The 23997-nt window shown below is 53.6% G+C and overlaps 1 protein-coding gene across 1 annotated transcript in view; it reads right to left on the bottom strand.

Moving 5' to 3' along the window:
* The window catches only part of LOC147673642 (uncharacterized), a 91995-nt gene that overhangs the window by 17294 nt on the left and 50704 nt on the right, over nucleotides 1-23997 (bottom strand). Inside the window, exon 3 of the mRNA XM_086947579.1 lies at nucleotides 22686-22829. Coding sequence (XP_086803705.1) covers nucleotides 22686-22829 — 144 coding nt within the window. The remainder of the gene's footprint in view (nucleotides 1-22685; nucleotides 22830-23997) is intronic.

Here is a 23997-nt window from a genome sequence, read left to right as displayed (position 1 = left end):
TCCCCCTCTCTCCGCTTCTAAAATGTGTTGCATGTATGTCTACAGAAGTCAAAACATTTCCTCGAGGTGCAGGCATAAGCCTGAGTAAGTGTAGTTTCCAGGCTGACTTAAACCAACGCAAGACAGTGCTGGCACATAGAAGCATGTACATAGGGTTATCCAACACTGTTAAGAACAAGCATTTGCAATGCAACAGGTCTCGCATTTGCGAGAGTTTGAGCTAATGGCATTGTAAATGATAATGCCTTTTATTTATGCATTTTGAAAACCTGCAAGCTTTGCTTAAACACGCACTTTGTACTTGTAGTCCTTATTTAGGGGAAGCAAGGCTGGCAGTAGCTGCACCTCTTTTACTGCCAGCCTTGCTTCTCGTAAGCAAGTACTATCAGTACTAAGTGCGTGTTCATGCACCGCTTGCAGGTTTTCAAAACACATTAATAAAAGGCATTGTCATTTACAATGCCAATAGCGCAAACTGAAATACTAGACCTATTGCATTGCAAATGCTTGTTTTAAATGCTTTCTTTTTAGTGATCTGCCCCAATTATAAGTGCAGTTGAATGTTCATAGAAATACCGTACAATGCTATTGATGGAACGTTCGACATCGGTTATTCGACTGACCTGAGCATTTGAAGGTTTAACCTAGGAAAGAAGAGGAGAGCAAAGGAGAAGGCGATCAAGCAGAAGTTTCGTGGACTCCACTCAACTATACACTGTAATTGGAGAACACATCTAGGAATAGGCAGCCATGATGAGAAGGAATGGTTCCAACTTTCACAAGCAACAGTGGATTGGTCAATCAGGAGATTGTATGACAAGTATGTGCCACTGAAGGACCAGCAGGGCTGTGGCAGAGTTGGTTACGTGTCTGCCTGATATATTATTGATTTTGTTCTGTTGGCCTCTCACAAAATCTCCCAAAATCCTAACAGTGGAATAGATCTTTGCTTTCTGGTACCAACACATTCGGTTCTAGCAAGTATTCCAATGCTGCACACAGTACAAAGATTACAAAAGTACAAAGTACAAAGATTACAAAAGTACAAAGGGACTAAGACTTATTTGACCCTGTCTTCAGGCAGGTCGCTCCCCACGCCGCGCAGCTCCACCTGACTACGCCCGTGCCCCTGTGCTCCCGCTGCTGACTTCGTTCTGTGGTTGTTCGAGGCCCGCCTCCACCCGCAGGCTACCACCTGCACCTCATCCCTGGTGGCCAGTGGGCCATAGGTATGTAGTTGCCACCTGTACTTGTGCCCCTAGTACTCTTTGGTGACCGTCTGTATTTGTGCCCCCAGTGTTTGTGACCGCTTGCTTCTGTGACCGTTTTTGCTTCTGTACTTCAGTGCTTGTTGCTGCTTTGCCTTAGCTTGGGCTTGTTTTCCTTCCTGGTGTGCCCGTTCCCTCTTCTCGCCGCTGCATCCCCTGCGGCCCCGTCCCCCCGCCCCCATTGGCTCCCTCCCCCCTCCCAGCTGCTCCTCCCTCCCACCTCCCCTTCTTATGGCGGCCGCTGCGCGGCAGTGAGAGCGACCCTTGACCCTGTCTTCAGGTAGGTCGCTCCCCACGCCACGCAGCTCGACCTGACTGCGCCCATGCTCCTGTGCTCCCGCTCCTGACTTTGTTCTGTGGGTGTTCGAGGCCCGCCTCCACTCGCAGGCTACCACCTGCGCCTCATCCCTGGTGGCCAGTGGGCCTTAGCAGGGCTCGTAAAATCCACTCGCCCGCTCGCATTTGCGAGCCAGATTTAAATAGGGCAAGCTATTATTAGGTCCAACTCGCCCTTTCTGGCCAGTAGGAAAACAGACTTACTTTTGACCTCTGTCTCTGAAAGCAGAGCAAATGTGACAAGATAGTAAGATTTAAAAGCATTGTTACTGCTCACAAAGTGAATGAGCAATAAAAATGCCTTTAAATCGTGCTAACTTGTCACATTTGCTCACAGAGGTCAAGTGCATTACAGTTAGGTCGAGTAGATTTTTGAAGTTACTAGACCTGCCGGTCTAATAAGAATCTTTGGATTTTTCGAGCCCTGCTTAGGTATGTAGTTGCCACCTGTACTTGTGCCCCCAGAACTCTTTTGTGACCGTCTGTATTTGTGCCCCCAGTTTTTGTGACTGTTTGCTTCTGTGACCGTTTTTGCTTCTGTACTTCAGTGCTTGTTGCTGCTTTGCCTTACCTTGGGCTTGTTTTCCTTCCTGTTGTGCCCGTTCCCTCTTCCCGCCGCTGCGTCCCCTGCGGCCCCGCCCCCATTGACTCCCTCCCCCCTCCCAGCTGCTCCTCCCCTTCTTATGGCGGCCGCTGCGCGGCAGCGCAGGGGTGCACCAATGGCAAGCCCGTCTGTGCCCGTCCGCACCTGGACCGCGCAGAGCGCCAGAACCCCTGGATCCCGAAGCCGCCACAACACCAGACTGCACTACGACTCCAGCACCCTCCACGCACTCAACCCAGGACGAGAACACACCTGCTACCGGGCCACCCCGAAGCGCACCCAACGGCCCTTCACCTGCCGGAACTGCAGCTTCACCAGCACCCGGCCCACCAAACGATCAACCAGAGAACCCAGCCCGGAGCTTTTATCCGTATATTGATCCTGTTGACCATCACTGTACCCTGATCTGACCCCGGAATCCTGCTGGTATACCTGTTGGCCACACTTGGTCCAACTCCTGTGCTGATCGGTGCCTGCTGACGGAAGTTACGAGGACACGAAGTTTTCCCCGACTGGCGCTCTGGAAGTCGGGTGCTCCATAGCCCGGCGTCCCTATCTACTCTAGTCCGAGGCTTCGCACGTGGGGTGGAGGCCCAGGTCCCCCTCCCCCTCCGGATCCGGTTGAGGACTGGGCACGCTGCTGAGCACTCCCTTGGAACGAGACTTAGTGGCGGTCTCCATTGCGAGCTGTTCCGGAGCTGTGGTGTAGCAGATACACCGGAGCCTGTCGTTGAAGCGCGAAGGTATCGCGCCCTTGGCCCGAGGTGAGCGGCGGCCATTATTCCGGCGGGAGTGGCGGGGTGTTCGTGCCTGCTCGTGCCCCCGCCTGTGGTGCTTTGGAACGTGCTGGGAAGCTACCTGCACAGTGGCCTTTATCGATTTGTGTGCTTCCCCGAGCTGGTAGCGGATCGTCATGGGGAAACCGGACAATAAGCAGCCCAAATTGTCTTTTGACTCGGTGGTGGCCAGGAGGGGTACGCGCCTAGTACAGGAGGCTGGGAGCTCGCGTTCTCCCCCCCTCCCGTCGCCAATGCGGGGCTACAGCCACACGCCCCGGACTTTCAGCAGATGTTGCAGGAGATGCGGCAAGGATTTGCCACTATTGTGGGCAAAGTGGACAAACTGTCGTCGCGCATGGATGCGGTGGTGCAGAAACTAGATGTGCATGAGGAGCGCCTGACATCGGCGGAACAGCGCATCTCTGATCATGACGATACTGCTGCCACCCATACCACCCAGTTGGCGAGAATTGACAATATCCTGCGGGTGATCGCCGCTAAGAATGAGGAGTTGGAGGCGAGGAGTCGGCACAACAACATACGCATTGTAGGTGTGCCGGAGACGACGAATGTTGGGAAAATGGAGACGTATGTGGAAAGGCTCCTTGTTGGTGCCATTGGTGCGGAGGTCTTCTCTGCGCAGTTCATTGTCGAAAGGGCGCACCGTTCCCTTGGGCCGAGGCCGGCCACTGGATCTGCGCCGCGCCCTATAATTGCACGGCTCCTGAACTATCGCGACCGGGACGCGGCCCTCCGAGCGGCCCGCACTACTCGCACCCTTTCCTTTGATGGGGTTAACTTCACCGTGTATCCTGACTTCACGCCGATGGTGCAGGACCAGCGTCGTAAATTCCTAGGGGTAAAGAAGAAACTTCGAGATCTTCAAGTGGACTACGCTTTGCTCTATCCTGCTAAGCTGAGGGTGACCCATCAGGCAAAGCAGCATTTTTTCACGAACCCGCAGCATGCAAAAGACTTTGTAAAACGCCTCAGGAGGGAACGATCTGCAGCGGACCGGCAGGGTGAGCGGGACCCTGAAGGCGACCGGTCGGCGGGAGAGGAGGAGGACGCTTGAATGTGGTGATTTTTCTTTGACGAGACGGTGATGGCGCGCCCATTTGCTTGACTGCTCCTGGGGCCTCGGCATTCCCTGCCTTGTACTGTGGGGGGATGAACATGATGGTTTGCCGATTGGTTCTTGGGTGCAGCTACTGGGGGTCAGTGAGGGAACGATGGTTGACGACTTTCTTGTGCTCCGGGCACCCACCCCCGCACTGCGCCTGGGCCGTGTGTGAGCCCGTTGGCTCGGAGAATGGCGTGGTGTGTGGGAGTGGTGCTGTGCACCTCTAGGGGGTACCCCACTGGGTGTTCCCCACTATTACTTGGTTTCTTGATTCGAGTCCTTTGTTGGTTGACTGGATGGATGTTTGGGGGAGGTGGGGGGTGGGTGTCTGGGGTTCCTGATAGTTGGTTCATCAGGTGGGTGGGGGGGGGGGGGGGGGGGGGACTACGTTGGCGTCACGTGTTCGGCCTGGTCCTTGTGGTGATCTTTGCTCCTGCTGTGTGATTGCACTGATATTGGCACATGGCCGCTGCACTGGTTGGTCCTCTGGCGTGCTGGACCCTAACGGCTCTGCGAAGTGCGCTCACGTGTTCACTGTGCCTGAGTGTCATGGCCGCTGTTGCAGTGTGGTGGATGGGCGAGAGCGAGCTGCACAGGAAATGCACGTGAGTGTTGTGGACCGGACGGGATGTGTGTGCCGCACGAAGCACTTGGTACTTCTTGCGTGCCTGTTGCACGGATGGTGTTGTTTGGGGCTGGGAGGGGGGTCTCTGGTTGGTTGGTTTGGAGATGGCTGGGATGTCTGTGGAGTGTGTGTGTTGGGGCGGTTGTGGTGTGTGCTGGTGGCTTGTCGCTGTCTTGCACTGGGAATTTGGGACAGTGCCCCGTATCACTGGGTCCTATGGTACCCTGATCATGGCTGATGTCGACTGAAACTGTAGACAAGATATCAATATTGTCTTGGAATGTACGGGGTCTTAATGATGCCAGGAAATGTCGAAGTGTATTACAGTATCTGGATAGGCATGCGATACATGTGGCTCTCCTGCAGGAGACGCATCTGCGGCGTGTGCCCGCTCCTAGGTTTGGTGCGCGGTGGGCTGCGGTTAGGATATTTGCATCGTACTCCTCATATGCACGTGGGACTGTTATCCTTGTTAAGAAATCGCTCGCCTTTCAAGAATTGGGGTCTATGGTGGATCCTGATGGGCGCTATGTGCTGTTGTGGGGGCGGCTTGGGCAGATCACTGTGCTCTTTGTCAACTGCTATGCACCTAACATTGATACGCCAGCTTTCTTCCTTACCCTGTGGGGCCACGTGCTTGCTGTGGAGGCCTCCCATATTGTATGGGGGGGGGATTTCAATTTTGCGATTCAGGCTCTGGTGGATAGGTCGGAAGGTTGCCCTCAGTACAATGTGCAAGCTAGGGATGTTTTGCGGGGTATTGTGGAGGAGGCTGGGTTAATCGACAGCTGGAGGTATGCTCATCCAACCACTAGAGAGGGCACACATTACACTGCACACGCGCGCTCATGGGCGAGGCTAGACTATGTCTTTCTTTCCAGAGGGCTGGTAGCTGGTCTGCGAGAGGCGGTACACCTGGCTAGGACATACTCTGATCACTGCCCGATTAAGGTTGTGCTCTCTGTGCCCGGGCTGCACAGGCCGCGCCCACCCTGGAGACTTTTCCCAACTGCCCTGCTGGAACCTGTGTTTAAGGCGGAACTTGGCGAGGAGGTGGAAGCTTTCTTTCCGAGAAACAAAGGATCTGTTGATAGTGTGGAGGTGATATGGGAGGCATTTAAGGTTACGATCCGGGGTGTCACTATCTCCAAGAGTTGTGGAATGCTTAAATTGATAGTTCGAACTCTCGAGGGCTTAGAGGGTGATTTACGACACTTGGAGCATAGACTGCAGGCTGGTTCTGATCCCGACCTCTTGGGCCAGTTTCGAACCAAGCTCTCAGAATATGAGGAAGAGGCTGCCAGGGAGGCTAAACATAGGGGGAAGTATTGGACGGCGAGGAGATACTGTGAGGGGGGGAGACCTGGGAAGGTCCTTGCTGCGCTTACTAGGCATCAAAGGTATAGTTCGGACGTGCTGGAACTGGTCTTGCCGGATGGCACTCACTGTAGGGACACTGCGGAGATTCAGCAGACATTTATTCACCACTACACCCAATTGTACACAACACAGCAGTTAGGGGAGGCACGATATGGCGGATTCCTGGATGATTTGGCACTCTGTTGGCTGTCGGACGATTATAGGGCGTTCTTGGGTAGACCCCTTGAGGTGGAGGAGATCAGGGGGGCCATCATGTCCCTAAACAACGGGAAGGTCACTGGTTTGGACGGCCTTCCTGCTGAATTCTATAAATGTTACGTGGATATTATGGCTCCTGTTCTCCGTGAGGTTTTTGAGGAGTCCCTGGAGGAGGGACGACTGCCGTGTTCTATGAGAGAAGTCGCTATTACCTCGTTACTCAAACCAGGTAAGGATCCCCTAGACGTGGGTTCTTATAGTCCCCTTTCATTACTTAATTGTGATGTCAAGATACTCGCAAAAGTGTTGGCGGTTAGGCTGTCTGAGCTCATGCCCGTTATTGTTTTGCCTGACCAGTCTGGGTTTGTGCCTGGCCGCGCGACTTCCCACAATCTTCGAACTTTGTTTTCCCTTATCCCGACTATTGCTCCTGAGCTCCCGGTTGCAGCCGTTTTTCTAGACGCCACTAAGGCGTTTGATTCAGTGGAGTGGGGTTACCTTATTGATGTTCTGTGCAGGATGGGATTTCCTCGGATCTTTATATCTTGGGTCAAACTATTGTATACCGACCCGGTGGCGAGAGTGGTGGTGAATGGTGTGCTTTCCCCCCAGTTTCCTCTTACTAGGGGGACCAGACAGGGATGTCCCCTTTCGCCCCTCCTATTTGCCATTGCCATAGAGCCCCTAGCCTGCCGGATTCGCCAACGGCACCAACAGAGCGCGTTCAATTGTTTTCAACGCCAAGTCGGAATCTCTTTATATGCGGATGATGTCACACTTTATGTGAAAGATCCACAGACGAATCTTAATGCGCTGTTGCGTGAGCTGGTTGCTTTTGGGGGTGTCTCCAGGATACATATCAACTGGCAGAAGTCCCAACTCTTCCCGCTCACTGCGGCGGTTCATCGATTTCCTCTGGATTTCCCTTTGGAGTGGTGCGACTCGGAGCTGCGGTACCTCGGTATTGTTGTCTTGTTGGACAGAGAGGAGACTGTCAGGCTTAATTACGGCGTGGCTATTACTAAGCTGGCGGATGACGTCACAAGGTGGATGTCGTTACCTCTGTCCATGGCTGGTCGGGTGTCCCTTATCAAAATGGTGGTTCTGCCCCGGTTTCTGTATCTGTTTCAAAATATTCCGTATCACCCTGGGGCTTACTTTTTTCGTCGACTCCGGTCGGAGCTCATCCGGTTGTTCTGGGGGGGCAAACAGCCACGTGTGGCGTGGGCTACCCTTACGTTACCCTATGCCGATGGGGGCTTTGATGTCCCTGATTTTGAACTTTACTACCTTAGCGATCAAACGCACTATGCTTACCATTGGATGCGTACCACGCCGTTTATGCCACAAGTTGCGGCTGAACACTGGGTCGCCCACCCGCTTCCACTGGAGGGAATGGTACTGGGCAATGTGGCCGATGTGGACACGCATCAGACGACGGTGACGTGCACGGTAGATGCTTGGAAACGAGTGGCGCGTTTACTGGGTGTTTCTTTTCTTTACTCGCCGGCACTGCCCCTAGCCTATCACCCTGCTTTGTCTCTGTTACAGGAGACGGGGTTTCAGCGTCTTTGCAAGCGGCTTGGGATCCTTACATGGGGTGGCATTTTTCATGAGGGCACTTTCCGTACCCGGGCTCAGTTTTTTGGAGCTGTCGTTTGTTCCCCTTTGGAGCTGTTTTATTATGTTCGCCTGAGGCAGGGCCTGCGTGTCTTGCTGCCGGATTTCCCTACGGAACCGGAGGTTACCCTCCCACTCCACGTACTCCTGGTTTCTGATGGTCGTCATTTGGTTTCGAAGCTGTATGGTGCCATTCGGCGGCAACGTGCTGTCCCGGCCAGTCGGGTGCAAGAGCAATAGGACGCTGAGCTGGGCATCACTATCACTGACGAACAGTGGAAGTACTGCTAATGTCTCCTCCAGTTGCCGTCTGAAAATTATACACTACAAATTCGTCCAAAGGTTTTATTATACCCCGGCAAGGAAACTTCGGTTTCGATTGTCGGAGGACGATAGATGTACTAGGTGCCGGGCGGAGGGTGCCGACTTCCTGCATCTGGCGTGGGAATGTGCGGACGTTTTGGAGTACTGGGTGCAGGTCCATGCTGCTCTTCAGATTATGACTGAGGATGGAGTGTTGTTCGACCCCTTGGTCCTCCTGCTGGGGTATACCAAGGAGGTACCTGCCCTCCACCGTAGATTTGCTGATATGGCCTTATTGTTAGCTAAACGTAGAGTGGCCTGTTGTTGGGGACGTGGCAGGGTGCCACAGTTTAAGGATTGGCTACGTGATCTCATTTATTGTCAGGACCAATATAACGTTTATGCGGAGCTGATGCCCGTGAGATGTAGGCCCAAGGATTTTTGGAGCCCGTTACAGGTGTACCTCCTCACTAGGGCGGTGCAGGACTCTGATTCTGAAAGTGAGGACCGGGTTGGGGTTGGTTAACGCCGGCGTAGAGCTTGTTGTGCTGCACTGACATTTGCTGGGTCTCTAGCGTAGGTTGGGGTGGTGATTATCTCCTTCTTCTGTTGAGATGGGGAATCTATATGCCCTACTATGATACTCCAGTGTACGGGATGGTGGGCCGATGCCTGTCTTCTTATCGATGGTGATCGGAGGGTGGGCCTGTGTGGACCACATAATGCTTGGGGGTTGGATCGTCCGCTGGTATGATACGATTCTCCCTTCCACCAAGAATGTACGCTAAAAGCTTATGCCCCTGCCACAGTCTGCTACTCTGTTTGGATACGCTATACGATGCACGTTTGCGATTGCTATATGCCTTTTCCATTACTGTATGCACTGTCCTATATGTCGACCTGTACTCTGGACTTTCTGATTGTAATGCCATATTGCACTGTCTTTATACATTTGTATGTATCATGATTGCACTGCTGCTGTCTCCAGCTTATCTCCAAATAAAGGTTTTTAAAAAAAAATCAGAGAACCCAATCACCTCCGGTGCATCCTCCTCAACACCCGCTTGTAGGAAGGGGGAGGCTCTAGTTGGCGCAGTGCAACACTGGCGACAAGCAGGGACTCTCTCTTCCTCGTCAGGGCTGAGGGTTACCTTCCAGACAACCTCTGCTTACCCTCTAGGTAGTGTGGCTTAAGCAGTCGTAGGCTAATCTTTGGGGCACATAGGGTTAAACACTTGCAATAGTACACCTTTACAACCAACCCACCACACAACGAGACCAGACTGTATTCTGTAAAAATATATATCTTTATATAGATTTTAAGCAGGCTTGTGAATACAGTCGATATACTTTATGAAAACGGTTGCAGATTACTTGATTCAGGTTACCACAGTTCTTATAGCAGTTCTCTTGAGGCCCGTAGGCCGGTGTTAACCAAAGTTCTTTGTGGAGCCGGCGGCTTCCAGGGGATCTGTCCCACGTCGCGTTGCCTTCCCGGGGTCGCTGATCGTTGCGGCTCTTCGGCCGCGCAGGTCACTGGTCGTCCGGGGCAGCGGTGTTCTGTGGCGGCAGGGTCCTCTCCTCGTCGTCCGCTCCGACCCTGGAGACGGCGGCTGTGCGGCGGTGACAAGTGGCAGTACGGTCCCCAAGTGCAGGACGTACCCGGCCAAATGTCGGTGCAGCTGTGGGCTCACAGCTGGGCTGTCGGGCAGGCTACTGACCTTGTGGATTCTCGTAGGGCAGCTGCCCGTCCTTGCAGGTGAGTGACTGCTCGCTATGCAGTCTCCTCGAGAGCTCGGACCGGACGGGTCCTCCTTACCTTTGCTCTCGGGCTCCCGGTGCAGTTGCGGTCACGGTGTTCGGGCCAGCGGCGGCTGGTCCTTGCTTTGCTCCCGCTGTTGCTGTGGGCCCCGGTCACGGTGGTCGGGATGACGTTGATGCCTTAGAGGAGATTCCTCTTTGTCGATACTGCGGCGATGGTCAGCACCCGCAGTCGCTTTCTTCCAAGGGGGTTAGCGTCCACTGGTCCTGGGATGCTGGTCAGGGGGCAAGTTCAGTGGCAAGCCCTTGGAGATCTCTTTAGCAGAGTTTGGCACAAAGTAAAGCAAAAGTCTTCTCGTAGTCTTTTCTCTTGTCTCTCCTTCAGCAGCAAGGCACCAGACACAGGCAAGAGTCAGCACCCCTCCTTGTCTCTCACGGTCCTTCTCGTCGGGCAGAGTCCTTCTGTGGCCCAAACCGGATCTAACTTTCAAGGAGCAGGGCTCCTTCTTTTATAGGCCAATTCTTTTGTTCTCGCAGGCCAGGGGGGCCTTTGCATAGCCACTCTCAGTTCTGGAGTGCCCCGGCGGGTGTACTACGGCTTCTGCTTTCAGTGTGAGGGGCAGGCGCATCAGACGCCCCACAGGAGGTGGAGCCAGCATTGTCCGGACAGGGGTGGCCAGAGTACCTTGTTGATGGGGGTTTCGCCCTTCCTGGGCCAGGTGCCGGCAGAGTCATCCGCCGCTCCCCAGGAGGGTGGAGCCAGCATTGTGGTGGCCGAGCACAGTGACAGTTCGAGTCAAGAGGCACTCCTACCTCCCACTAAGGTGTAATCTGCGCATTCACCACCTGTCATCCCTCCAGCCCTGTCACTCACACATCCCAGACAGTCAGATACACATACCAGCAGAGGCGGCTGAAATGGTTAAGCAAGCAAATGCTAACTTTCTAAAAGTAGCATTTGCAAACCCAGGATACTAAAATAAACTTGACTACAAGAAATATCTCATTATCCTGAGTTCAGGCATACTAAACATGACTCACTACCATGCTCCTTGAGCCTGCGGGGATTATAGGGTGTAACAATCCTCGCAGCTCAGTCTGGCCTAATGGAGCAGGTAGCCTTCAGTAGTGAAATACGGTCTTCGTTGTAAGTCACTACCAGGACATGCCACGCACATCAGGGCTTGTCCTACCTTACACCTACAACGCACCCTGCCCGCAGGCCTACCATAGGGGTGACTAATATGTAGTCAAGGGAAGGGTCGGTGCTGGCAAGTGGGGACACTTGCCCAGCTAGCGTGACAGTACGAGACCGCACGCGGGTTCTGCGGTCGCAGTTCCCAGACACATCTTTACGGCTGCTTCGGTGGGTGGTGCAACCAGCGCTGCAGGCCCACCAGCAGTATCGGCATCTACAAGCCCCGGCACTCTCTCGTGCACTTTACTAGGGACTGCCAGTAGATCCAATGCACCAATCATGGATACCAATCGTAAGTACAATTTACAGTAGGGAGCACTTGCACTGCGGCACGGATCAGCCGTGGCGCAGTGCCCTGAGTATCGGAAAACCAGCAAAACATCGGAGGCACATCAGCAAAAAGTGGAAGGGAGACTCACGCCAAGGTGCCAGGTCTAACATGTGTCCCCTCCAGCTGAAATGTGGGGGGAACTACCCTTCCCCAGGGAGTTCCACATCACTAAGGCGGAAAAATCTGGACAGACCGTCAGCGTTGGCGTGATCGGTGCCAGGGCGGTGTTCCACCGTAAAGTCCATACTCTGTAGAGAAATGGACCACCTCAACAGTTTCGGGTTCTCACCCCTCATTTGCATCAACCATCTGAGGGGCCTGTGGTCCGTCTGAACTCGGAAGTGAGACCCAAACAAGTAGGGTCTTAGCTTCTTCAGCGCCCAGACCACAGCAAATGCTTCTCGCTCTATTGCACTCCACCTACTTTCCCGTGGAAGTAACCTCCGACTTATGAAGGCTACGGGTTGGTCAAAGCCCTCCTCAGTCATCTGTGAAAGAACAGCCCCTACACCATGCTCTGAAGCGTCTGTTTGCACTATGAATTCCTTGGAGAAGTCAGGAGCCAGGAGCACGGGCGCCGTGCACATGGCAGTCTTCAGGGTGTCAAAAGCCATCTGACAGGTGTCAGTCCAAATCACATTCCTGGGCTGCTTCTTCGAAGTCAGCTCTGTCAAGGGGGTCACGATCGTGCCATAGCCCTTGACAAACCTCATGTAATACCCAGTGAGCCCCAGGAAGGCTCTCACTGCAGTCTGGGTCTTGGGGGGTTCCCAAGCCAGGATGGTTTCGATCTTGGGCTGCAAGGGGGCCACCTTGCCACTCCCAACTTGGTGTCCCAAGTACACCACTGAACCCTGCCCAATCTGGCACTTGCTTGCCTTGATTGTGAGGCCTGCTCTGCGCAGGGCCATCAACACTTCCCAGAGGTGTCGCAGGTGTTCGGGCCAGGTGCTGCTGAACACCGCGATGTCATCCAGGTAGGCGGCACTGAACTCGTCCAGTCCAGCCAACACCTGGTTGACCAATCTCTGAAAGGTGGCAGGGGCATTCTTCATTCCAAATGGCATAACCCGGAACTGGAAATGCCCATCTGGTGTAGAGAATGCCGACCTCTCCTTTGCCCCATCGGTCAAGGCGATCTGCCAGTACCCAGACGTTAAATCAAACGTGCTGAGGAACCGGGCAGCCCCTAGCCGATCAATGAGCTCGTCAGCTCTGGGGATGGGGTGCGCGTCAGTCTTCGTGACTGAATTGAGTCCTCTGTAGTCCACACAGAACCGGAGTTCGGGTGTGGCTCCCGGCGCAGCAGCCTTCGGAACCAAGACCACGGGGCTGGACCAAGGACTGCTGGAAGACTCAACCACCCCGAGGGCAAGCATCTTGGAGACCTCCTCCTTGATGCAGGCCCGTACCCTGTCAGTTACCCTGTAAGCCTTATGCTTCCCCGGTAAGCTGTCTCCAGTGTCCACATCATGGACGCACCAATCTGTGACACTCGGAACCAGGGAAAACAGGTCTGGAAACTGCCCCAGCAACTGGCGGCAATCCTCCTGTTGTTCGGCGGTCAGGGAGGGTGAGAGGTTAACTCCATCCACTGACCCATCCTTCTCACAGGCCACCAAGAGGTCCGGAAGAGGCTCTGACTCCTCCTCCATTCCGTCATCGGTTGCCAACAACATGCCCACTTCGGACCTTCGCAAGTGGGGCTTGAGGCGGTTGACTTGTAGGACCCGCAAAGGGTTCCTGGGCGTCTTCATGTCCACCAAGTATGTCACGGGGCTCTTGCGCTCCACAACCTCAAATGGTCCTGTCCACTTATCCTGAAGGGCACAGGGCTCCACTGGGGCCAAGACATACACCTCCTGTCCAGGCTGAAGCTCGACCAGAGTGGCATTCTGATCGTACCACCGCTTCATTTCCTCCTGGCTCGCTTCCAGATTTGCCTCGGCAAGTTGTCTGAAGCGTCTGGTTTGGTTTCTGAAGGCCAGCATGTAGCTATATACATTCTGGGGAGGTTTCCTGGGAGATTGCTCCCAGCCTTCCTTTACCAAACTCAGTGGTCCTCTCACGGGGTGGCCGTACAGCAGTTCAAAGGGGCTGAACCCTAGGGGCTTCTGTGGTACCTCGCGATATGCAAAAAGCAGGCATGGCAAGAGGACGTCCCACTTACGCCTCATCGGACCTTCCAGGCCCATGATCATGCCTTTGAGGGTTCGGTTGAATCTTTCAACCAACCCGTTACCTTGGGGATGGTAGGGTGTGGTGAACTTGTACGTTACGCCGCACTCCTGCCAAAGGGACTTCATATATTTCGATATGAAATTGGTCCCCCTGTCGCTCACCACCTCTAGAGGGAATCCTACTCGTGAGAAAATTCCCATCAGTGCACGCCCCACCACGGGAGCCGTCACTGTCCTCAGAGGGATGGCTTCAGGGTACCGGGTGGCATGGTCCACCAAGACCAGGATGAACCTGTTGCCCATGGCTGTCTTGGGGTCCAGAGGCCCAACGATGTCAATACCCACTCGCTGGAATGGCGTACCGACCACAGGGAAGGGTTGGAGGGGAGCCTTGTTCTTCCCTCCCGTCTTCCCACTTGCCTGGCAAGTCGGGCAGGTTCTGCAATAAGCGTCTGAGCTCTTATGCATTTGGGGCCAGTAAAAGTGGGTGACAAGCCTGTCATAGGTCTTGTCCATCCCCAAATGTCCTGCTAAAGGCACATCATGAGCCAGACCCAGTAGGAAGGCTCTGAACTTCTGGGGTACCACCAGCACACGGGCTGACCCAGGTTCAGCAGCCTTAGGCTCGGAATACAGGAGGTCGTTCTCCCAGTACACGTAATGTGTTTTGGCCTGGACACCATTGGCCTGGTCTGCAGCCTGCTGCCGCATACCCACGAGAGAAGGGCATTCTTTCTGCTCCCTGCAGAATTCCTCCCTGGAGGGTCCTCCTTCTTGCTGCCAATGGGTCAGCTCAGGCAGGTCCCCCAGTTCGGCGATCTGTTCCCCTGTAGGCTCCAGGGCATCCCCCTCAAGGTCTGCTTCCTCCTGGACCGTGGGAACTTCAGGAGCCGGTTTCCCGCGCCCCCTGCGCCTTCTCCCTAAGGCCGGTTCCTGGGCCTCTCCATCAGGCCCCAGGATCTCTCGATCACCCCTACTGGCTGCCATCGACCGGGTGGTCACGCACGCCCAGTCAGGCAGACCCACCATCCGCAGGTGAGTCGTTTTCTCCACCTTTTCCCAAGGGGAGTGCTCCAAGTCGTTCCCTAGCAAACAGTCAACAGGCATGGTTTTTCTCACACAGACCTGCAGAGTACCAGAGACCCCCCCCCACTCGAAGGGAACTTGAGCCATCGGACACTGACTCTCAGAATTATCAGCGTTGATAACCCTACAGTAGGCATGGGGTACAACCTGCTCTTGAGACACCAGGTGCTGCCTCACTGCAGTCACACTGGCTCCTGTGTCTCTAAGAGCCTCGGCTTCCTTACCATTGATGATCACCACCTGCCCATATTTTTTAGTGTTAGAGGGCAGGTAGTTCGTAGGGATCATCTCGCTGTCTCCTAACGAGACCAGGGTCATGTGAACGGGATCTCCACCCCCCGGGACCATCATTTCTTCTCCCAGGTGAACGCTAGTCACTTGTCGGGGCGGAGCACCAGTGGGTGCGGGTTTTCCAAATAGGCGACACTTGGGGTCACTGGATATGTGCCCAGGCTCGCCACATTTGAAACAATTGAAGGGCCCCTTTGGAACAGGTTTACCTGTCGGGGCCCCATTCTGCTTCGGGGGTGGGGGAGGCTGAGAACCCTGCTGCGGATTCCCTTGGGAACTACTTTGGGGGCCTTTTTGGAACCCTTTCTGTTTTCCCCCCTTGTCCCCCCCACTCTTCTGCTGGGGACCCTGCCCACTTTTGGCGGAATCTCCCACGGGACCCTTGTGGACCCTGGTGCTGAGCCAGCGGTCCGCCTCCTCAGCAAGCTTCCTCGGGTTGGACAGCTTGCTATCGATCAGGTGTTGGCGTAACTCAGGAAAACAGTGATCAGACAAGTGCTCCCATGCAATTAAATCAAAGAGACCTTGAAAATCATTAACTTTGTTACCTTTCACCCAACCATCCAGTGCTCTGCAAAAGTAAGTCACATACTCCACATACGTATTCCCAGGCCGCTTAGTACATCCCCTAAACTTCTGTCTATACATTTCAGGGGTAAGCCCGTACCTGTTCAATAAAGCTTCTTTCATGTGGGCATAGGATCTCTGATTCTCAACGGGCAAATCTAGCAAGGTATCTCTCCCTTCGCTAAGGAACCTTCCCCACAACCCCGCTCCCCAATCTTTGTCAGGGACCCGGTGGGAGGACATGGCTACCTCGTATGCCCTAAACCACTGTCCTATGTCATCCCCCTTAAAGAACTCCTTGACTACGTCCTTCGGGATATGCACTCTTGACTCTACCTGCACTGGCGATGTGCTGCCACCAGAGGGAGGACGATCCAAGCCTCTCTCCTTGAGACTTATCTCCCTCATTTTCACCTCATAATCCATCTGGTGCTTTCGCTCTTCCAGCGCCATTCTTTTGGTTTCAAGCTCCAGCTGGATTTTCATTTCTGCCAACTTTCTCTCGTGATTCCGGGTTTCCTTCCTGTCTGCCAGCTCCTCTGGCGACAGGCCTTTACCCAAGCTGTGCTCGCTGTCTTGCCTCTCTAGATCGATCAGATCCCCAAGCGCATTCTGCTCCTCCGTCGTATTCTGCTCGGCGAGGACGTCTTGCTCTTCCGGGGTCTTTCTGGACTCCACCCAGGCTTTCAGGGCCTTGTAGAGCTCCGGCTTGTTTTTGCAACCAGCGTGCGGAACCTTTAGTTTCCTACAGAAAAACTTCAGCTCCATCTTTGAGTATTTGTCCAGTTTTGCGGCATCCCACTCTATCTCCAACACCTCGGAGGTCGTGGACTCCGCTCCATCCAGGCTCTTTGTGCCCGGCATGGTTTCTGCACTCGGAATCTTCTTTCGGCAAAATTCAAAAAGCAAAGTCTGTGGCTAAGTAACTGGACCGTAATCCTTGTGTAGTGGTCAGAAGCTCAGGTATAGATATCGCAAGTGTAAATTCGAAATCCCACCGCTGCCACCAATGTAGGAAGGGGGAGGCTCTAGTTGGCGCAGTGCAACACTGGCGACAAGCAGGGACTCTCTCTTCCTCGTCAGGGCTGAGGGTTACCTTCCAGACAACCTCTGCTTACCCTCTAGGTAGTGTGGCTTAAGCAGTCGTAGGCTAATCTTTGGGGCACATAAGGTTAAACACTTGCAATAGTACACCTTTACAACCAACCCACCACACAACGAGACCAGACTGTATTCTGCAAAAATATATATCTTTATATAGATTTTAAGCAGGCTTGTGAATACAGTCGATATACTTTATGAAAACGGTTGCAGATTACTTGATTCAGGTTACCACAGTTCTTATAGCAGTTCTCTTGAGGCCCGTAGGCCGGTGTTGGTCAAAGTTCTTTTGTGGAGCCGGCGGCTTCCAGGGGATCTGTCCCACGTCGCGTTGCCTTCCCGGGGTCGCTGATCGTTGCGGCTCTTCGGCCAAGCAGGTCACTGGTCGTCCGGGGCAGCGGTGTTCTGTGGCGGCAGGGTCCTCTCCTCGTCGTCCGCTCCGACCCTGGAGACGGCGGCTGTGCGGCGGTGACAAGTGGCAGTACGGTCCCCAAGTGCAGGACGTACCCGGCCAAATGTCGGTGCAGCTGTGGGCTCACAGCTGGGCTGTCGGGCAGGCTACCGACCTTGTGGATTCTCGTAGGGCAGCTGCCCGTCCTTGCAGGTGAGTGACTGCTCGCTATGCAGTCTCCTCGAGAGCTCGGACCGGACGGGTCCTCCTTCCCTTTGCTCTCGGGCTCCCGGTGCAGTTGCGGTCACGGTGTTCGGGCCAGCGGCGGCTGGTCCTTGCTTTGCTCCCGCTGTTGCTGTGGGCCCCGGTCACGGTGGTCGGGATGACGTTGATGCCTTAGAGGAGATTCCTCTTTGTCGATACTGCGGCGATGGTCAGCACCCGCAGTCGCTTTCTTCCAAGGGGGTTAGCGTCCACTGGTCCTGGGACGCTGGTCAGGGGGCAAGTTCAGTGGCAAGCCCTTGGAGATCTCTTTAGCAGAGTTTGGCACAAAGTAAAGCAAAAGTCTTCTCGTAGTCTTTTCTCTTGTCTCTCCTTCAGCAGCAAGGCACCAGACACAGGCAAGAGTCAGCACCCCTCCTTGTCTCTCACGGTCCTTCTCGTCGGGCAGAGTCCTTCTGTGGCCCAAACCGGATCTAACTTTCAAGGAGCAGGGCTCCTTCTTTTATAGGCCAATTCTTTTGTTCTCGCAGGCCAGGGGGCCCTTTGCATAGCCACTCTCAGTTCTGGAGTGCCCCGGCGGGTGTACTCCGGCTTCTGCTTTCAGTGTGAGGGGCAGGCGCATCAGACGCCCCACAGGAGGTGGAGCCAGCATTGTCTGGACAGGAGTGGCCAGAGTACCTTGTTGATGGGGGTTTCGCCCTTCCTGGGCCAGGTGCCGGCAGAGTCATCCGCCGCTCCCCAGGAGGGTGGAGCCAGCATTGTGGTGGCCGAGCACAGTGACAGTTCGAGTCAAGAGGCACTCCTACCTCCCACTAAGGTGTAATCTGCGCATTCACCACCTGTCATCCCTCCAGCCCTGTCACTCACACATCCCAGACAGTCAGATACACATACCAGCAGAGGCGGCTGAAATGGTTAAGCAAGCAAATGCTAACTTTCTAAAAGTAGCATTTGCAAACCCAGGATACTAAAATAAACTTGACTACAAGAAATATCTCATTATCCTGAGTTCAGGCATACTAAACATGACTCACTACCATGCTCCTTGAGCCTGCGGGGATTATAGGGTGTAACAATCCTCGCAGCTCAGTCTGGCCTAATGGAGCAGGTAGCCTTCAGTAGTGAAATACGGTCTTCGTTGTAAGTCACTACCAGGACATGCCACGCACATCAGGGCTTGTCCTACCTTACACCTACAACGCACCCTGCCCGCAGGCCTACCATAGGGGTGACTAATATGTAGTCAAGGGAAGGGTCGGTGCTGGCAAGTGGGGACACTTGCCCAGCTAGCGTGACAGCACGAGACCGCACGCGGGTTCTGCGGTCGCAGTTCCCAGACACATCTTTACGGCTGCTTCGGTGGGTGGCGCAACCAGCGCTGCAGGCCCACCAGCAGTATCGGCATCTACAAGCCCCGGCACTCTCTCGTGCACTTTACTAGGGACTGACAGTAGATCCAATGCACCAATCATGGATACCAATCGTAAGTACAATTTACAGTAGGGAGCACTTGCACTGCGGCACGGATCAGCCGTGGCGCAGTGCCCTGAGTATCGGAAAACCAGCAAAACATCGGAGGCACATCAGCAAAAAGTGGAAGGGAGACTCACGCCAAGGTGCCAGGTCTAACACCGCTCCGCTCGCAAACACGCCATCGAACTCTGGACCTCCTAGACTCAACCACCCCTGACGTCGCCTTCCTGCTGGAGACCTGGCTGAACACCACCTCGGCACCAGACATCGCCATAGCCATCCCAGAAGGCTACAAGGTCTCCCGCAGAGACCGCACCAACGGAGTGGGAGGGGGAATCGCCATCATCCACAAGAACACCCTCCGAGTCTCGACCAACACCGACGACACCGTCACCACCGCCGAGCAGATGCACTTCCAGATCCACACCGACCCCAACACCACCCTCAGAGGTACACTCATCTACAGACCACCCGGACCCCAACCACAGTTCAGCGACACCATCACCGACCTCATCAGCACCCACGCCCTCGCCTCCACGGACTACATCCTCCTCGGGGACCTGAACTTCCCCCTCGAGAACAACAACTACGCCAACTCCACCGCCCTGATCGACAACCTCGCCAACCTCGGACTCAAACAGCTCGTAACGACACTCACCCACGCCGCTGGACACACACTGGACTCCATCTTCTCCGCAAGTCCCCACGTCTCCTTCAACCACACCACCGAACCCAACTGGACCGACCACAGATGCGTCCACTTCACCTTCAGGAAACCCACCACACACCACTGCGCCCAACAGATGCCATGCCGGTGCTGGGGCAAGGTCACCGAGGACCAACTGACCACCACCTTCGCCTTGGGACCACCCGCTGACCCCACCGACCCCGACACCGCCGCCATCAACCTCAAACAGTGGATCAATGACTGCGCTGACACCCTCGCCCCACTCAGGACCCCCGCCACCAATCACACCAACAAGAAAGCCACATGGTTCACCGAAGACCTCCAGACCTCCAAGCGCACCTGTCGGAAACTAGAGAAGAGATGGCTCTGCGACCGAACACCAGACAGCTACACAGCCCACAAGAACGCCACCCGCAGATACCACCAACTCATCAGGACCTCCAAGAGGGCCGCCTTCAAGGACCGCCTAGACAGCAACGCACACAACAGCAAAGAGCTCTTCAACATCGTGAAAGAACTCTCCAACCCCAGCTCCAACACCAACGACATTCCCCCATCGCAAGACCTGTGCGACTCACTTGCCACCTTCTTTCACCGCAAGATCACCGACATCCATGACAGCTTCAACACTGCCACCCCCACATCCACCGCCGAGACCACCACCCCTGCGGCCACCACCCACACCAGTCGCCTGACCGCCTGGTCCAACATCAGCGACGAAGACACCATCAAGACCATGAACTCCATCCACTCCGGATCCCCATCTGACCCATGCCCACACCACGTTTTCAACAAAGCCAGCACAGCCATCGCACCCCATCTCCGGAAAACAATCAACATCTCCTTCGAGACAGCAACCTTCTTGGAGAGCTGGAAGCACGCAGAGATCAACACCCTACTAAAGAAACCCAAGGCGGACCCCAAGGACCTCAAGAACTTCCGGCCCATCTCCATGCTCCCTTTCCCAGCGAAAGTCACGGAGAAGATCGTCAACAGACAGCTGACCCGCTACCTCGAAGACAACAACATCCTGGACCCATCCCAGTCCGGCTTCCGCAGCAACCACAGCACCGAGACCGCCCTCATCGCCGCCACCGACAACATCAGGATCCTTCTGGACAAAGGAGAAACAGCCGCCCTCATCCTTCTGGACCTATCAGCAGCTTTCGACACGGTCTGCCACCGCACCCTAACAGCACGCCTCCACAACGCCGGAATCCAAGAGAAGGCCCTGGCCTGGACCACATCCTTCCTCTTCGGCAGAACCCAGAGCATCCGCCTCCCACCCTTCCGCTCCAAGACCACCGAGATCATCTGCGGCGTTCCACAGGGATCATCCCTCAGCCCGATGCTGTTCAATATCTACATGACACCACTCGCCTACGTCGCCCGACAGCATAGCCTCAACATCATCTTCTACGCTGACGACACCCAGCTGATCATCTCCCTCACCGAAGACCCCCGCACCGCCAAAGCCAACCTCCACAGAGGAATGAAGGCCGTCCCCGAATGGATGAAGGACAGCAGGTTGAAGCTGAATTCAGACAAGATGGAGGTCCTCATCCTCGGCTCCACCCCCTCAGCCTGGGACGACTCCTGGTGGCCAACATCGCAAGGAACAGCCCCAGAACCCACCGACCACGCAAGCAACCTGGGGGTCATCCTCGACTCCGCCCTCTCCATGACCAAGCAGGTCAACCCCATCTCCGCTTCCTGCTTCAACACCCTCCGAATGCTCCGCAGGATCTACAAGTGGATCCCCTCCAACACGAGAAAAACCGTCACCCAGGCCCTTGTCACCTGCAGACTGGACTACGGGAACGCCCTCTACGCAGGAACAACAACCAAGCTCCTGAGACGGCTGCAACGCATCCAGAACGCCTCGGCACAACTGGTCCTCGACATCCCCCAACGAAGCCCCATCACACCCACCTTAGAGACCTGCATTGGCTCCCCGTAAACAAGAGGATCACCTTCAAACCCCTCATCCACGTGCACAAAGCCCTACACAATGCCGGACCAGCATACCTCAACGGTCGACTCAGCTTCTACACCCCCACCCGCAGCCTCCGCTCAGCCAACCTCGCCCTCGCCACAGTTGCACGCACCAGGAAAACCACTGCCGGCGGCAGATCCTTCTCCTACCTCGCCGCCAAGACCTGGAACACTCTCCCTACCGGCCTACGACTGACCCAGGACCTGCTGGCCTTCAGAAGACTTCTCAAGACCTGGCTTTTCGACCAGTAGCAGCCCCCCGTTTCGTCCCCCCCACACCTCCCCCCAGCACCTTGAGACCCTCACGGGTATGTAGCACGCTGTACAAATGATTGATTTATTGATTAAACCTTATGGCAATCTAGTGTATTTGACCAGTTTTAGGTTCCTTTCCCTACTTGTACATGTTAGGGTTACCTTACCTTCTCTGTCCTCTTCTTGTCCTTTGCCCTTTTAGTGCATGGTCTTCATATCATTGCCTGCTCCTCTGCTCTGTATTGGTACATCAAATCACTGCTTTGAAATCTGATTTAAACCCCATAACAGTCGACAGTAATCTTCACCCTCTACATGAAGCCCCTTAAGTTCTACTCCGGATAAAAGCATCAAAATTCATCCATATGCTGACAATCTTACTACATCTTTTTATTTAAAATTTCGGCTTAGATGCCGCCATGAACACAGCTTCATCGAAGTACAGTTATAGCTCACTTCTATGCACAGAAACTAGCTATCCCTCCAGTCACTTGCTGTCTGAAGCTGACGCTGTACAGCACTCCGCTGCATTTTGGATAGATTCACTTTACACTTATAACACATATATGCATACAAAAAAACATACAAAATGCACAGCAAATGAATAAACGGGAGATTAATCCTGCAAAAAATGTTTTCTTTCAACTTCCTCCATCAGACTTGCCCCAAAAAGTAAAAACGCACCAGAGGGAAAAATATTCATGTTACACATAAATTGTATTAATTTGTGCATGCATTGCTCCCAATTATCCATTGCTATGAACACAACGGGAGAGTGTATTTTGGGAAAGGTAACCTACCATTACTAAAACAATGGACAAGGAATGAATTTTGCACCCACCATAAAATCTGCAATCTCTCATGGCCAAGATTAGTCACAGACCCTGGTGCTTCTCCTCTAGCCACTTACTTCGGACTGCATGGCCATTTGATCGCTCTGTGAGTCGGCGAGCGAGCTAATAAGGCCCCAGTACTCCTCAAAGCTTATCTTGCCATCTTTATTGGTATCAAACGACTCGAAGAGTTCATTGACCTTTTCGGTGTCAGTGGTGCCCTAGGCATAAGGAAATTAAAAAATGATTGACAAGGGCATATTTCAGAAATGCGTTGCTCGATTTATTTTCAAAGATCCAATAATATTAATATGACTTAAATAAAAATAAAATAGTGAACCAGCAAGCCTTCAATTGCCAATGGAAGAACTCCTGACATTGCATAATGAACTAGAAACCTGGAATTACCGTCTATGCTTATCTAGACTTAGTCTGTACCTTAAAGGACAACAAATGTGGATCCTTCTATTCTTATAAGTTCCAGGAAGATTGTATCTTCAGTTGTATTCTCCTGAAAACCACTTCATTCAGGTGAGCTCCATTCCAAAAGCGGAATACCAATATACTTTTAACTTAGCTTGAATTGTCATTAAAACATACGCATAAAATACATGTTGCTGGAACCCATACATCACAGATAATCCCTTTTTAAGATTAAACCCTATGAAGAAAATCACTATCTAATTACAGCTTCTGTTTTCTAAAGAGAGTATTGCAATAATTTGCCTTTATCTCATCATCATTTCAGTTTTTCTGACCGGCCTCTTCTCCAGCTTTAGATGTCCTTCTCTTGACTGACAAATGCAGTGAATTATTGCCACATTTTGTGAAACAATCACTTACATCAGAGACAACATCTCTCTCAATCAGGCCTTCCTAAAACTGTCACTACCTATAACTAAGAAATCCAGCATCGTAAAGGTCTCGGCGAGCCATCACATCTTGTTCCTGCAAAAAAGAAAGGACTTGCTCAGGGGTGATTATTCTGACCATCTTGTGTTTCAGAAATTTGTTCAGAAATCACTAATCAAGAGTTGAGCCTATCCCTTTACCTTTCATCAGCTCAAGCAGGTATCCGAGATAACATAATTTCCCTCAGACAAATAGGAAGTGTTCCCGTTGAATGCTGCACAAGAAGAGGAAGAACCTCTTTCAGCCAGACGCTGGTGAGGGGTGGCAGGGTGAGGTGGGACACAAGTGGGTGTTTGGAGGAATGACAGGGAGTAATCCGATCTCTTTATTAACAGAAACCACTGATCTGCTGTTCTCGCCTAACAAATTTGGAAAAACCAGCTGATCCCCCATATGTTCCAAACATCTGAAGGACTCAGGAAGGTAATATAGTGATTGGAGCAGAGGAGTAGGTGAGAGATGACTACCGGGACCGTC

The sequence above is a fragment of the Lissotriton vulgaris genome, chromosome 12 (genome assembly GCF_964263255.1).
Source record: "Lissotriton vulgaris chromosome 12, aLisVul1.2, whole genome shotgun sequence".
In the NCBI taxonomy this organism is placed as follows: Eukaryota; Metazoa; Chordata; class Amphibia; order Caudata; family Salamandridae; genus Lissotriton; species Lissotriton vulgaris.
The sequence above is the reverse complement of the archived record's forward strand: the minus strand, read 5'-3'. Positions and strand labels throughout refer to the sequence as shown.